The sequence below is a fragment of the Cetorhinus maximus genome, chromosome 14, assembly GCF_964194155.1.
Source record: "Cetorhinus maximus chromosome 14, sCetMax3.hap1.1, whole genome shotgun sequence".
Taxonomy (NCBI): domain Eukaryota; kingdom Metazoa; phylum Chordata; class Chondrichthyes; order Lamniformes; family Cetorhinidae; genus Cetorhinus; species Cetorhinus maximus.
Genome location: NC_135892.1, coordinates 23,191,414 through 23,206,491, shown reverse-complemented (window position 1 = coordinate 23,206,491; position 15,078 = coordinate 23,191,414). Strand labels below are relative to the sequence as shown.

General features: G+C 42.4%; 1 protein-coding gene across 1 annotated transcript; it reads right to left on the bottom strand.

Annotated features, from left to right (window-relative positions):
* Positions 1-435: 435 nt before the first annotated feature.
* Positions 436-6,343, bottom strand: LOC144689524 (gem-associated protein 6-like). The gene is made up of 3 exons (XM_078556668.1): positions 6,243-6,343; positions 2,699-2,852; positions 436-1,175 (listed from the first exon to the last, which is right to left on the bottom strand). The coding sequence occupies exons 2-3, from the start codon at positions 2,824-2,826 to the stop codon at positions 791-793; spliced, it is 513 nt and encodes a 170-aa protein (XP_078412794.1). The 5' UTR covers positions 2,827-2,852; positions 6,243-6,343; the 3' UTR covers positions 436-790.
* Between the last annotated feature and the right edge of the window lie 8,735 nt (positions 6,344-15,078).

The following is a 15,078-nucleotide window of genomic DNA, read 5'->3' as shown; positions in this document are numbered from 1 at the left end:
AACATGTATTGACCTATTATAAACAAATAGCCTGACCAATCAGCAGTAAGATCCCACCCAGATTCCCATCCTCCACTATATTTAACTACCTCTTTCCCTGTTCCAGTCATTCCTCCAGACGACAAGCAGCGTATGTTGCCTGAAACGTCCAGATTCTTCTGAGGAACTCTGTTAAGGTAACGCCTGCTCTTCTCTCAGCAGATTTTGCATGGTGTAACCATAAAATCTTCTGACTCAATGTTACCGCTCTCACCATGAAAAACCATAAAACAACTTTCAACTGGTGGAAGGTATTCTCACCTGGGATGATTTTAAGATACAACCCCTTAACACCCGTTTTCAAAATGCATATTTTTCCATGGAAATTCAAAAATTCATGCAGAAAAAGTATGTATGGTTCTGTCATATATAACACTAACAAATAGGAACAACTGCTTCAGACACATTCTTTTACTATTAAATTGGATTGGTAGATTCTAGAATGGAAAACACATTTACAACAGTATCTTATTTCATGAGGTGAATGCGTATGAAAGATTGCTGACAGGATAGTAGATGATCTCAACGATTCTCTTCTGGGTTTCTCAAAAATGGTACATCAATTTGGGTAAGATTAACTTTAACTTTCAATTTTACTCTGCACACAAGCAATAAAGTCACCACCACATCAGCGCTAGGCTGGGCACCTATAACAGAAGTACAGCTAATGTTTAACAATAGTGTTGAAGAATGGATGCCAAATTTACCAGAAGAAATATATATTTAATAATTTAACATTAAGTATTCCCCTTCAATCAGCTTTGTGATCAGCATTTGGATTACAGTTGATGAGACTTTGAACCCTGGATAGGATAATCTCATTGGAGCTATTGCAGTCTTCTGGATTATATGGTGGAGATACTGTCAATACCCCAGCCACACACAGCACTTTGTGTTGGTCCCCCTGCTCTGTAACAGGAATCCGATTTTTCTCTAGCCAAGATTTAAGGCTGGACTTCCTTTGTTCAAGTTCTTCATTGCTGTAGACCTTGTCAGCGACAGGCATAAATAAGGCAGAGAGTTTCTCAGTTGTGTTGTTTTCTCCTTCATTGATTAGTTCCACTGTCTGAATTGCGTGGCCCATAATAGTCACAACAGACACCTTCCCAGTATCCACGAAGTTTACCAGGACAACACTGAGAGAAATAAAAGATTAAGTTGATCGCTGAGGACAACTAAGCAAAGAAATTAGTTGAAATTTTCTATGTATGAACAGAATAAAACACCACATCTGAACAGATGATTGCAGCCAAATCGATGCTTTCCTACATGCATTCTAATCAGCAATTCTAGATGCCACAGAGACTATAACTGGCCTTAGTTGTCCCATCATCATGCTTTCCCGAGCCAACTGACTGGAAATAAGAATATTAGGAGCAGAAGCAGACCATATGGCCCCTTGAGTCAGCTTCACCTATCAATACTATCATGGATAATCATTGGCCTTAACTCCACTTTCCCGCCCACTCCCCATATTCTTTGATTCCCTGAGACACCAAAAATCTGTCCACCTCAGCCTTAAATATATTCAGCAATGGAGCATCAATAACCCTCTGAGGTAGAGAACTCCAAAGATTCACAATCCTTTGAGTGAAGGTATTTCTCCTCATCTCGTTCCTTTTCCTGAGATTGTGCTCCTGTTTTCTAGATTACCCAGCTCATCTCCGGTTTAAATATGACATCAAGATTGCACACACTCTGGTTCAGCCTCAGACAGTCTCCAGGGAGAGGGAGAGTGTCATTAGCTAGGGAACAGAGTCTGGAGTGGGGAACGAAGACAATGGCTTTGGTCTTTCCAATATTTAATGGGAGGAAATTTCTGCTTATTCAGTACTGTCAGATAAGCAGTCTGGTAATTTAGCACAAGTGGAGGAGTTGAGAGAGGTGATGTTGAGGTAGAGCTGGGAGTCATCAGTGTACACGTGAAAACAAATGCTGTGTTTTCGGAACATGTTGCCAAAGGGCAGCGTGTAGATGAGAAATAAGAGGCGCCAGGGATAGATCTTCAGGAATACCAGACATAACATTGCGAGAGCGGGAAGAGAAGATAAGAATGAATTAATAAGTGCTGTCCCACCCAACAGGTCGTCAGTGGAGAGGCATTGAAAGGGGATAGTGTGGTCAATCGTGTCAAGGTCTGCAGACAGGCCTTGAAGGACGAGAAAGGATGGTTTACACAGTCACATAGGATGTCATTTGTGACTTTGGTAAGAGCCATTTTGGCACTGTGCCTGGATAGAAACCAGATTGGAGGGACTCAAACTTGGAGGTCTGGGAAAGATTGATACGGATGACTTATGTCAGGCACAACAAGTGATGGTTGCCCTTGTTAGTAGAGCAACACCAGGCAGGTCAAGGCACATTTGTAGATAGGGAAGACAGAGTGAGGATGTTTCAATTTGCGTGGGAGATGAAAACTAGTGGCTATAAATATGATGGTCACTAATAAATCTATTAGGGAATTCAGGAGAATATTTTTTTCTTCAGCGAGTGGTTAGACTGTAGAACCCACTACCACATGGAGCTGTTGAGACAAATAGCATAAATGTTTTTAAGGGGAAGATACAAGTACGTGAGGGAGAAAAGAGTAAAATGTTATGTGATAGGTTTAGAAAAAGAGGGGTGGGGTTTAAAGAGATGTTCATCAAATTGAACTTACCTTCCCGATACAGGGTCAACAGTAAAGACCCAGCCTTGATATACATTTTTTTCATCTGCAGTAACTTTTACTTCTTTGTTCAGATATTTTTCCCATTCCAAAGGTTTTTTTGTAATCCATTCATTCATATTCACTATCCAAATGCTTTCCCAATCTATCAAAATACAAAAATATACAAATCATAAACACTGTATTCTTCATATCTTACTAAAGGTCTTTATGTATTGTAACATAATTTCTTAAAATAAATCTGCAAACCTGCAATTAGAATAAATTCAACTCAAAGATTAAACCCCTTTTAAAGGTCGTGTACATTAATTACAAATTAGGCGTTGTAATTAACACTATTTTCTTCAAATTAGTCACCTTGTCCCCTTTATTGCATTACCTCCATTAGACCTGGACAATCATAGAGACAGGAGAATGAGAAACCAATCACCATGGTATAGATACCTCCAATCAGTACTGTTAGGACTACCACTCAACAAAAGATTACAGCAAGGATGGGCCATGGCACCATGGTGCAAGAGGCCATTCAAGAGGAGGAAGCTTGGAGGAATGTGGAAGTGGTAGGGGCTAGTACTAACAGGGGGACAGATCTTTTTTTCTGCAGCCACGACTGGGAGTCTTGAAGGTGATGTTGCCAGGGTTAAGGACTTCTCCTCACAGTTGGAGAAGAGAATCCACTTTTCGTGGTTCACATAGGGACCAACAGAGGTGGACGAGGAATGAGATTCTGCTAAAGGAGTTTGCAGAGCTAAGGTCCAAATTACCTGGCAGAACTTCAAAAATAAAAACTTCCAGCTCTAGCTTACTGCTTGAACCCCTTGGCATGGGAACAAACGGATTACAGGATTAAGTGCATGGTTGAAAGAGTGGTGTCAGAGCCATTGGTTTCAATTCATGGGGCACTGGCACCAGTACTGGGGAAAGTGGGAGCTGTTCCATTGGGACAGACTCCACTTAAGCCAGGCTGGGATCTGTATCATGGCAAATCAAATATCTAGGGACGTAAATAGGTCTTTAAACTAATAAATGGGGGACCCACAGGCTGTGATGGATTGAGGGTTCTGGCAAGGGTACGTTTACTATTCAAAAGTGAAAAGTTAGGCTGTAGAGCAATGTAGCACTTTGGGTAAAATCAAGGAATGTGTATCAGGAAGCGACAGAGCGTTTAACAAAGGTAACCAAAAAAATAGTAAAAGGTTAACATTAAAGGCACTATTTTTGGACAGACAAAATATTTGTAACAAGATAAATGCATTAATGACAACAATAGATGGGTTTGATCCAATAGCTATTACTGAGGTGTGACTGCAAGGTAACCAAAGTTGGAACTAAATATTCCAGGTACTTGGAGGGGGGGGGGGGGTAGTCCTGATAAATGATGAATGAAATAAAATAAGAAAGGATCTTAGCCCAGGAAATCAGTATATAGCATAAGTATGAATGAGGCTAAAAACAGCAAAGGACAGAAAACACTGAACCACACAGGAGATTGTTACACAAGATTAGGGCTTGTGGGATTGGAGGTATTAGCTTGGATTGAGGATTGGTTAATGGACAGGAAACGCATCATTTTTGGGTTGGCAGGTTGTATCTAGTGAGGCATCGCAAGGATCAGTGCTTGGACAGTGCTATTTACAATCTATATAAATGACTTAGATAAGGGGAACAAGGCTAATGTATCCAGGTTTGCTGATGATACAAAGCTAAGTGGAAAAGTAAGCTGTGTGGAGGATGCATAGGTACTGAAAGGGATTATGGACAGGTTAAGTGAGTGGGCAAGAAGTTGACAGATACAGCATAATGTGGGAAATGTAAAATTATCCACTTTGGTACAAAAAAGGGAAAAACAGAATTTTTTTTTAAAAGGTGAGAGATCAGTAAATGTCGATATTCAAAGGGATTTGGACTTCCTTGTAGAATTTAAGGCAGTCCTGCTGCAATTATATGAGGTTTTGGAGTACTGTGTAGTTTTGGTCTCCTTAACTAAGGAAAGAAGTACTTATCTTGGGGATGCAACAAACGATCATTAGATTGATTCCTGGGATAAGAAGGCTGTCCTGTGAGGGGAGATTGAGTAGATTGGGCCTATATTCTCTGCAGTTTAGAAGAATGAGAGGTGATCTCATTGAAATGTATAAAATTCTTAGGAGGGCTTGACAGGGTAGACAAGAAGCCATTTCCCCTAATCAGAGAGTTTAGAACTAAGGATTATAATGTCACAATAAGGGAAGTATTTTTAAGACTAAGATTTGGATAGAGGAGGAATCAAAGGAAATGGGAATAAGGCAGGAAAGTGCAGTTGAGGTAGATGGGCCATGATTGAATGGTACCGCAGGCTCAAGGGCCTGTATTGGCATACTGTTGCTCCTATTTACGCTCTTAACTCATCTTGAACATAAACATCAGTAATACATACATATGAGAGAAAGAGTAAAATTTAAGCTTATGTCTAGGGGTGTAAATGGAGAGGAAAAAAAATCAGCCCTGCATAAAAAGTCAAATAAACTGCCACAGCCAGTAGTTAGCATTGCAATGCTATTAGCTGAGCAATACAGACAGGGAAGTTTCCAGACTAGATCCTGCTCTAGGTTCTACTTGGCATTGGCATTCACCCGAGTCAGAAGATTGCAGTTCAGGTCCCATTCCAGCACATAAACTATCTGCCTGCTTGGGTGGACTATGGCACTAATCAAGAAGCACAGGGAGTTCTCCTGGTATCTTGACCGAAATTCACACTCCTGGCTGGTGGGGAAGAGATGTAGACAGGAATGCAGGGCCAGGGAAGATGTAGATTTTGCATGGGGATCAGGGGATGGGGGAAGGTCAAGGGAAGGGGGGGGGAAACTTGGAATCAGCAGACTGGGGCTCATGTGGGTTTGCCCTGATTTCCTCTCTGCTCACAGATGGCTTCCTGATTCTCAGGACCTGTTGCACAGCTGCTGGAGCAAAGCCATGAGCAAAGAAATTCAACTACAGAGGGCCCAACTGTTATAAGTTAATGCAATAACTTCCGTAGAAGCCATGAAAGAAGGCTTCATATGATCATGTCATGTAGTCAAAACATCATGTGGAATGCCTCTATCATGAGTTGGCAACCCCATACTTAGCCCACTGAATGTCTCCACTGTTTAGTTTTTGTTTTGGATTCCTGCATTTGCAGTCTTTTGGATTCTGCAGTACAAGAGAACAGATTGTGATATAAATCAGTGCTGCCTTGCTGTGAGGAGATAGAAACGTGGCAGTCTGGGTGCAGGTGAACAACAGTAATAATTTTATAAAAATACAGTGAATGCTGAAAATCTGATATAAAAACTGGAAACGCTGGAAGTACTCAGCAGGTCAGGCAACGTCTATGGAGAAATAAGAATTAACGTTTCGGGTCGATAACCTTCCGTCAGTATAAATTTTACCCCTACTGTATTGACATGCACTTTTGAAAAGTAATACTCAACCCAGGATTTGCACAACGGACCCTGAAGCCGAAAGAGCTGTTTTATTACTGAGAAATTAAAAGGCGCCGGCTCGATCCACTCACCTGCTCACTCCTGGGCTCCGGCGCTTCCCAAACACGTCACCTCGTTCCGACGTCCCTTCTCAATGACGGAAACCATGTGATTTTTTTGCGTTGACGTCATAAAAACCGTCCTGCATTTGAAATGAATCACGTGAGGCTATAAGAGGACGAGTCGTTTCTGCTGAGCTGTGGTCAAATCCGGAGTGAGCGACTAATGTATGTGGAACCAATGTTTCCTACGTATTTTAATTAATGTTTAAATTTTGAGGATAAGCATGGGGGGGGGTCTCAATTCTTTCTTGTAGTAACCCTTCCCCTGTAATCTGAGGAATATTTATACCCACCGGGGCTGCGTCAGGGAGTATCACCACAATGTCTTTCCAAATGGCGGGGATCCTCATTTTCTCTCGTAGCCCCCGGGAATCGCCAAGTTATAAAGTGCGAAGGAGCAGGGGTGTGGACGTGTCTAACACCGCATCCGTACAGTACTTCATATGGCTGTGCGGGTGGGGCTGTCTGCTGCCTCGTTTTTTTTAATGCCATGGCCAGTCTGACTCGGTTTTGGTGAGACTCCTGTTGTCGCCGATCTCTTCCCAATGTAGCACCTCCACGTCAATCTAAGCGATTACTTTAGCAGAGTATCCTCCCTTTGGTCTCTCTCCAGTCATTCCTCTTTCTTTTTGGAGGTCAGCTTCATTGTCATACACGAGCAGCCTCACTGAGCAACTTTTTTCGCACAATTCTAAGAAAAACCTTGCTCTCAGATTAAATGTGTTGCTCTCCCAAGTGTTGGCATCTCCTCTTTGGGGAATAGAAGGAGTAACGATTTTTTAGTATCTTTTATAAAACATTGGGTGCTGGAAATCAAAAATGGAAAATGCTAAAAATAGTCAGCAGGTCAGGCAGCATTTGTGGAGAGAAACAGTTAACGTTTTAGGTCGATGATGATCCTTCATCAGAACTGAGGAAAGGTAGAAATGTAATAGGTTGTGAGCAAGCTGGAGGAAGAGCAAAAGGGAAGGTCTGTGCTGGATCCAGTGCCATTGGTTTGTTGGGGCTAATGGATCGGGGTTCTATAGCAGGTACCTCTAAATTTGTTTGTTCGGCTTTTTCAGGTACAGTTGGCCCTTCAAATACATTTGTACTTGGTTGAGTTGTTTCAACAGTCTCGAACACTGGTGGAATCACTCTTGGATATTTAGTTTCTCCACTTTGTATGTGATCCACATGCCTTCTTATTATTCGATCTTTGACTTTCACATGGTAAGAAAGAGGTCCAATTACAGCATTAATTTCACCGAACAACAATGCTGGTCCTTCTCTAAAATTTTTCCAACATACCTTCTTTCCTACAGTAAATGTTCTGTCCCAGCTGTAACAATCATGTCCCATTTTCTGATTTTCCTGCCTACTTTCTACCTTCACTGTGCCTGCACCTCCCTACCCAAAGTTTGGCATAATTAGGCTCAGTCTCGATCAGAGACAGCACTTCATCAGCAATTCTGCAGGTGTGACACCTGTTGTTGAATGAGGGGTAGTTCAATAATGGAAGAGAATTCATGCTAATTTAGTCGCTAACGAATCTCCAGACAATTTCTTCATACCAAATTTGAACGTCTGAACTGCTCTTTCGGTGAGTCCATTTGAAGAAGGGTGGTATGGAGATGTTTTCACATGAACAATACCGTTGAGGCTTGTAAATCAGTTAAATTGATCTTGGAAATTCTGGGATGTGCACTGTGAAGTTCAGATAACATTTCATCCTTTTGGAGGAACAATCACTCAAGCTCCCCACAATAAAATACCTTCTTGGCTGGTTATCTCGTACCTTCCCTGGAAATACGGTTTCATTTCATCAGATTCTTGTGTTTATGACCAACCATGAAGAACTTGATTTCTCACTTTGGATAAGACTGGGTCTCGGTTTGTCCAATCTTTAATTTGTTTAGCACATATCGGTGATGAGTCCAGGAAGTTCAATAACTGAGGAATTGGAACGTCCTCATCTTTTACTTGCAAGGGTAAATGACTGAGTGCATCTGCATTTGCAATTTGACTTCCGGGTGTATGAATAAAAGTATACTCGTATGCTGCTAAGATCAATGCCCATCTTTGTACTCTTGCTGAGGCTGTAGTGGGTATAACCTTGTCTTCACCGAATAGTCCTAATAATGGCTTCTGGTCCGTTATGATGGTAAAATGACGACCCTGCATATATTGATGAAACTCTTTAACTCCGAAAATGATCACCAGGCCGCCCTTTTCAGTTTGTGAGTACTTTTTCTCTGCAGCACTAAGTGTTCTCGATACGTAACCTATAGGGTGTTCTGATCCATCATCCATTCGATGGGAAAGCACTACTCTCGCTCCATAAGGTGATGCGTCACACATTAATATCAACTCTTTCTTTGGGTCAAAATGTACTAGAAGTGTAGATGACTAACAACTTTTTCACTTTTGTGGTATTTGCCATGACCATTTTTGGTTTTTCTTGAGCAAAGAATACAAAGGTGCCAGTTCTGTCAATAAATTAGGCAAGAAGCATCCATAGTAATTAATTAGCATCCCCAAGAATTATTTCAGTTCGATGAATTATTTGGTTTTGGGGCTTCTTTAATTGCTTTCATTTTTTCTTCAATTGGATCTAGGCCTTGTGATTCTACATTGTGACCTAAGTAAGTTACTTGTTTTTTGCCTGGAAAGTGTACTTTTCCTTTCTCAATCTCACTCCAACCTGCAAAAAAACGTTTCAGAACTTCTTCCAAGTTCATCAAATGTTTCTTTTCAGTGAATCCAGTCACGAGAACATCATCCAAATAAACTACAACATGGGGCAGTCCCTGTAATAAACTTTCCATGGTTCTTTGGAATATGGCGCAAGCAGAAGATACGCCAAATGGTAAAACAGGTGAATTGATACAATCCCTTGTGTATTTATGGCGACAGACGTTCGGGATGCCTGCTCTAATTTCAATTGTTGATAGGCATGACTCAAATCTAACTTTGTGTAAGCTGTTCCACCTGCCAATTTAACATATAAATCTTCAATTTTAGGTATGGGGTGTCTATCCAATTTTGCCACTTTGTTAACTCTTAATTTATAGTTCCCACATATTCTAATGCTTCAGCCAGGTTTGAGAACAGGTATAATTAGAGATGCCCACTCTGAAAATTGTACTGGTTGTATCATTCCCAGTTTTTCTAATCTGTCCAATGCGGTGTCTACCTTATCCCACATTGTGTAAGGTACTGGTCTTGCTTTCATGAATCTTGGAGCTGCCTCTGGGTCTGCAAGAATACTTGCTTGTAGCCCTTCAATTTTTCCAAGTTCTTCCTTAAAAACTGAGGTGTATATTTTTGTAGCAGCTGTGAAAGTCCATTGGTCCTTAGTTGAAAGATTTTGTTCCATTCCGATTTAATTTCTTTCAGCCAGTTTCATCCTAGGAGAGTAGGTACATTGCATGCTACTACCATCAAGGCTAATCTCACTGTTTGAGCTCCATAGTTTACTGTGACTTTACATACTCCCTTGACTTGTATGCCTTCTCTTGTGTAAGTCTCTAGTTTTTCTTCAGTTTCTTCTAAGTTCAACTTGCATTCTCCATGATTCGTGTATTTAAAAGTATGCTCACCGATCGCCGTAGTGGCTGCACCAGTATCAATCTTCATTCTGATAGACTTCTCATTCACTCTCATGGTTACATAGGTATTTTCCATTCTCCCTACCTTTAAATGATATAGCGAATAGATATCAGCATCCTTCACTTCAGGCTTTTCAACGCTGTTTATCTCATGAGTTTTTGCTTTTGTCTGAAAGTCTTTATAATGTCTCATGAGATGTCCATTTCGATGGCAGAAGAAACATTTGATCATTTTTATACTGTAACTCGTTACAAAGTTGTCTGCTTCCACCACTGTTACTATTATTCCCTGTTTTTGCTGCCAAGTTATCCCTTTTAATTTGCCTGCTAGCGGTGGCTGTTTCCCGCTTCAGAGCAAAGCTCTGCACTTTCGCACTCTTTTTGATTGAGGCTCCCTGTCTAACATGGAAGACAGTGCCATTTTGCACTCCTCGCATGGCTTCTGAATCTCGCACTGCACCTTCCATTGCCAGAGCAATTTCCAATGCCTTCTGAAAATCTGACTTTGATTCAGCCAGTAATCTCTTCTGAATCGCATTTTCGTTTATAGCGCACACCAAACAATCTCTAAGCATATCATTGATAGATGTACCAAACTTGCAATATTCAGTATAATTGCTTCAGACTTGCCACATAACAAGCAACTGTATTCCCTGCAGCTCTATTTCTTGAGTTAAATTCCGTTGCATTGTCACTAAAGGCTTGTGCTGATAATGATTCTTTGAGGTTCATTAAATCATCAAAACTTTGAGTCTGGGGCACTGGGTGCCAACAGATTTCAAAGTTGTCTGTATGTCTTACTCCCACACGTGGACAGAAGGATCGTGCGCCTCTTCTCCTCCCCCCATATCGTTTGCCTGGAAGAAGAATGCGAGGCATTCAACATAGTGAGACCAGTCATCCAAGGTTGGATTGAAAGGCTCTACTCTTCCAAATTGCAGAATGCTCTGAGGGGATTACTTCAATGCTGAAAAGGAAATTTTCTTTTACTTATGGCTACCGTGCGAGGTATGGCCTGATTTCAGTTCTTCCAATTTTCCTTCGTTCTTCCTCGCTTTTTACCAAATGCTGCTTATTTACAAATGAAACTCTGCAACTATACTTGTGTGCTCACAACATAAAACTGTCTTCACTCATCAGTGACTAACTCAAGACTCTCCTACATAGAGGTAGCCTGCGCTACTGATATTGGGTATTAAGATCATGTGACCTTACATTACAATACTTGTCTTAAAGGTTTATTACATATCAGATTACTACAGTCTGTGATAGGATGGAAGGCAAAAGAAATTTAATGACAAAAGGTTTTGCAATGGGTTAAAGACATAAAAGATGTGACAAGATGAAGTGTGAAGGCTGGATAACAGATGTCTGAATGCAAAGTGAACGAAACAAGTTGAAACAAAAAAACCAAACCAGCAAAAAAAGAACATGAAAAATGATGGAGGCAGAGGTTATGACCTAAAATTATTGAACTCTGTGTTGAGTTCAGAAGATGAGATGCTGTTCCTCAAGCTTGCATTGAGCTTCATTGAAACACTAGCAGGCCAAGGACAGAGTGTGAGCAAGGTGGAGAACTGAAATGACAAGTGTCAGGAAGCTCAGGGTCATGCTTGCAGACTGAACTACGGTGTTTCTGCAAAGCGGTCACCCAGTCTGCATTTGGTCTCCCCTGTGTAAAGGAGACTACTTTGTGAGCAGTATAATACAGTATACTAAATTGGAAAAAAGTATATGTAAATTGCTAATAAAAACAGAGTGCTGGAAATACTCAGGTCAGGCAGCATCTGTGGAGAAACAGTTAACGTTTCAAGTGTGCCTAGAGCAGGTGTGCTGCTGTTTCACTTGGACTGTTTAGGGATTTGGATGTTGTGGTGATCCATGTGCTGGGAAAAGCCTGTATTTCCTTTTGTGCAATGTCCCTTTAAGAACAAAAAGAAAAAGGGTTAATTGGTTTCCTGAATATGACATCATTAGGTTGCAAGAAATGTGCATGTGACCTGGGGTTGCCATAAGGATAACCAGCAAAGAAGTAAAAGATAATTAGAAAGCTAATTGTAGTGGGAGAGGTCAGCCTGTTTTTTTTTTCTGTTTGGCAGTTCAGAAGACTGGGAATTGGTGCAAATAGAAAACAAGCTCGGCTCTCTGGCAGTTTTCTTTTTGGCAGTGTTAGAACAGATCCTGCTGTTGAAGCAGGGCACTGAGAACAGTAGTATGTGTTGTGTAGTTGAAAAGGATAGAACATTGAAGACAGAGAGGGAGGGATTGTGGATTGGACAATAACCATTTCTGTGTTAAAGTGGTGCCAGAGCCAGACTGTTAATAAAAGGGTTGGAGAAAGGAATTGGAGGCTACGGCGGAAACGTTCTGATGAAATTTTTCTAGCGTCCTTGTGTATCGTTGATACGCAGTCCAGGTCTCACTGCAGTACAAGAGTGTGGTGATGACAACTGGTCTGTACACTAGGATTTTTGTTGACTTGCCAGATGTCTTTGTTGTCAAACACTCGCTGCCACATTTGTGGTAGGCTGCACTGGTGCAGCTGATCAGTGTTAGATGATCTTGAAGAGCTGCCAAGGTATGTGAAGTGCTCAACATATATGGGTGGTGGAATGTTTGGCTGACCAAGTATAGGTTGAATTTGAGTTCTATTTTGGCAACATTCAAGGACAGGCAGAATTGAAGAGATGATGTCAGCTGTACTAGATTCCTGTGCCCAGACCATTTAAGCTTGAGCATCGTTGTCACCAGGACTGGTTTAATGAAAATGATGCTCAAATATGTGACCTCCTGGAACAAAAAGGGGCAGCCTTCATTGTTGGCAGAACAACTGAAGGTCACTACTCAAGAAGGCAGCATTCCAACAGCTCAAGACTGACATCCAAATATAAATCCAGAAGATAAAGGACATGTGGTGTATATCAATGGTTTAGATTTAAATGTGGGGGGCATGAATAAGAAGTTTGCAGATGACACAAAATTTGGCTGTCTGATATTGGAGAAGAAAGCTGTAGCCTGCAGGAAAATATCAATGGACTGGTCAGGTGGCAGAAAAGTGGCAAATGGAATTCAACCCAGAGAAGTGTGAGGTAATACATTTAGTGAGGGCAAACAAGATAAGGAAATACACAATGAATGGCTAGATACTGAGAATTGTAGAGGAAGAGAGCCACCTTGCTGTCCATGTCCACAGATCTCTGAAGGGGGCAGGAGAGGCTGTTAAGGTAGTTAAGAAGGCACATGGCATACTTTATTAGCCAAGGATATAAGAGCAGGAAGGATATGCTAGAACTTACTTTTTTTTTTGTAAAAATATACTTTATTCATAAAAATCTTCAATCACATTCAAAACCATTTCAAAAACAACATTACAAGGGTACAATCCAGGTTAAACTTTTACAAAATGTATCACCAGGTGCATCAGTACAAACAATATTACAGTCATTTACAGCCTTTCATTTTGATCTGTACAGCCCGAGGGGCTCTAAACAGTTCCCAGTCTCTCGGTGCGCTGTGGTAGAAAGGTCTTAGACAGCGACCCTTCCCCATTGCGCCTTTGCGGCAGCTGCCCCAAGCTTTAGTGCGTCCCTCAGCACGTAGTCCTGGACTTTGGATTGTGCCAGTCCGCAACAATCGGTCGGGGACAACTCTTTGTGCTGGAAGACCAACAAGTTTCGGGCAGACCAAAGCGCGTCTTTCACCGAGTTGATGATCCTCCAGCTGCAGTCGATGTTTGTCTCGGTGTGTGTCCCTGGGAACAGCCCGTAGAGCACAGAGTCCTGTGTCACAGAACTGCTCGGGATGAACCTCGACAGCAACCACTGCATCTCTCTCCAGACTTTCTTTGCAAAGGCACAATCCACAAGGAGGTGAACAACGGTCTCTTCCCCACCACAGCCACCCCGAGGGCATCGTGCAGAGGGGGTGAGACTCCTGGCGTGTAGGAAGGATCTGACGGGGAGGGCCTTTCTCACCACCAGCCAAGCTACGTCTTGGTGCTTGTTGGAAAGTTCTGGCGATGAGGCATTCTGCCAAATGACTTTGACAGTCTGCTCGGGGAACCATCCCACAGGGTCTGCTAGACCCTGCTAGAACTTACTTTTTTTTTGTAAAAATATACTTTATTCATAAAAATCTTCAATCACATTCAAAACCATTTCAAAAACAACATTACAAGGGTACAATCCAGGTTAAACTTTTACAAAATGTATCACCAGGTGCATCAGTACAAACAATATTACAGTCATTTACAGCCTTTCATTTTGATCTGTACAGCCCGAGGGGCTCTAAACAGTTCCCAGTCTCTCGGTGCGCTGTGGTAGAAAGGTCTTAGACAGCGACCCTTCCCCATTGCGCCTTTGCGGCAGCTGCCCCAAGCTTTAGTGCGTCCCTCAGCACGTAGTCCTGGACTTTGGATTGTGCCAGTCCGCAACAATCGGTCGGGGACAAATCTTTGTGCTGGAAGACCAACAAGTTTCGGGCAGACCAAAGCGCGTCTTTCACCGAGTTGATGATCCTCCAGCTGCAGTTGATGTTTGTCTCGGTGTGTGTCCCTGGGAACAGCCCGTAGAGCACAGAGTCCTGTGTCACAGAACTGCTCGGGATGAACCTCGACAGCAACCACTGCATCTCTCTCCAGACTTTCTTTGCAAAGGCACAATCCACGAGGAGGTGAACAACGGTCTCTTCCCCACCACAGCCACCTCGAGGGCATCGTGCAGAGGGGGTGAGACTCCTGGCGTGTAGGAAGGATCTGACGGGGAGGGCCTTTCTCACCGCCAGCCAAGCTACGTCTTGGTGCTTGTTGGAAAGTTCTGGCGATGAGGCATTCTGCCAAATGACTTTGACAGTCTGCTCGGGGAACCATCCCACAGGGTCCACCCTCTCCTTATCCCTCAGGGCCTCTAGGACGTTACGTGCTGACCACTGCCTGATGGACTTGTGGTCAAAGGTGTTTTTCTGCATAAATTTTTCCACCAGGGACAGGTGGTACGGCACGGTCCAACTACTTGGAGCGTTCCGCGGCAGCGTGGCCAGACCCATCCTTCGCAACACCGGGGACAGGTAGAACCTCAGCACGTAGTGACACTTGGTGTTTGCGTACTGAGGGTCTACGCACCGCTTGATGCAGCCGCACACAAAGGTGGCCATCAGTATGAGGGCGATGTTGGGCACGTTTTTTCCCCCTTTATCTAGAGGCTTGTACATCGCGTCCC

Coding starts and splice junctions, on each gene's coding strand:
- LOC144689524 (XM_078556668.1), bottom strand. CDS start 2,826: ATGAATGAATGGATTACAAAAAAACCTTTGGAATGGGAAAAATATCTG. Junction 1,176..2,698: donor GTTGACCCTGTATCGGGAAG/GTAAGTTCAATT, acceptor TATTTCTCTCAG/TGTTGTCCTGGTAAACTTCG.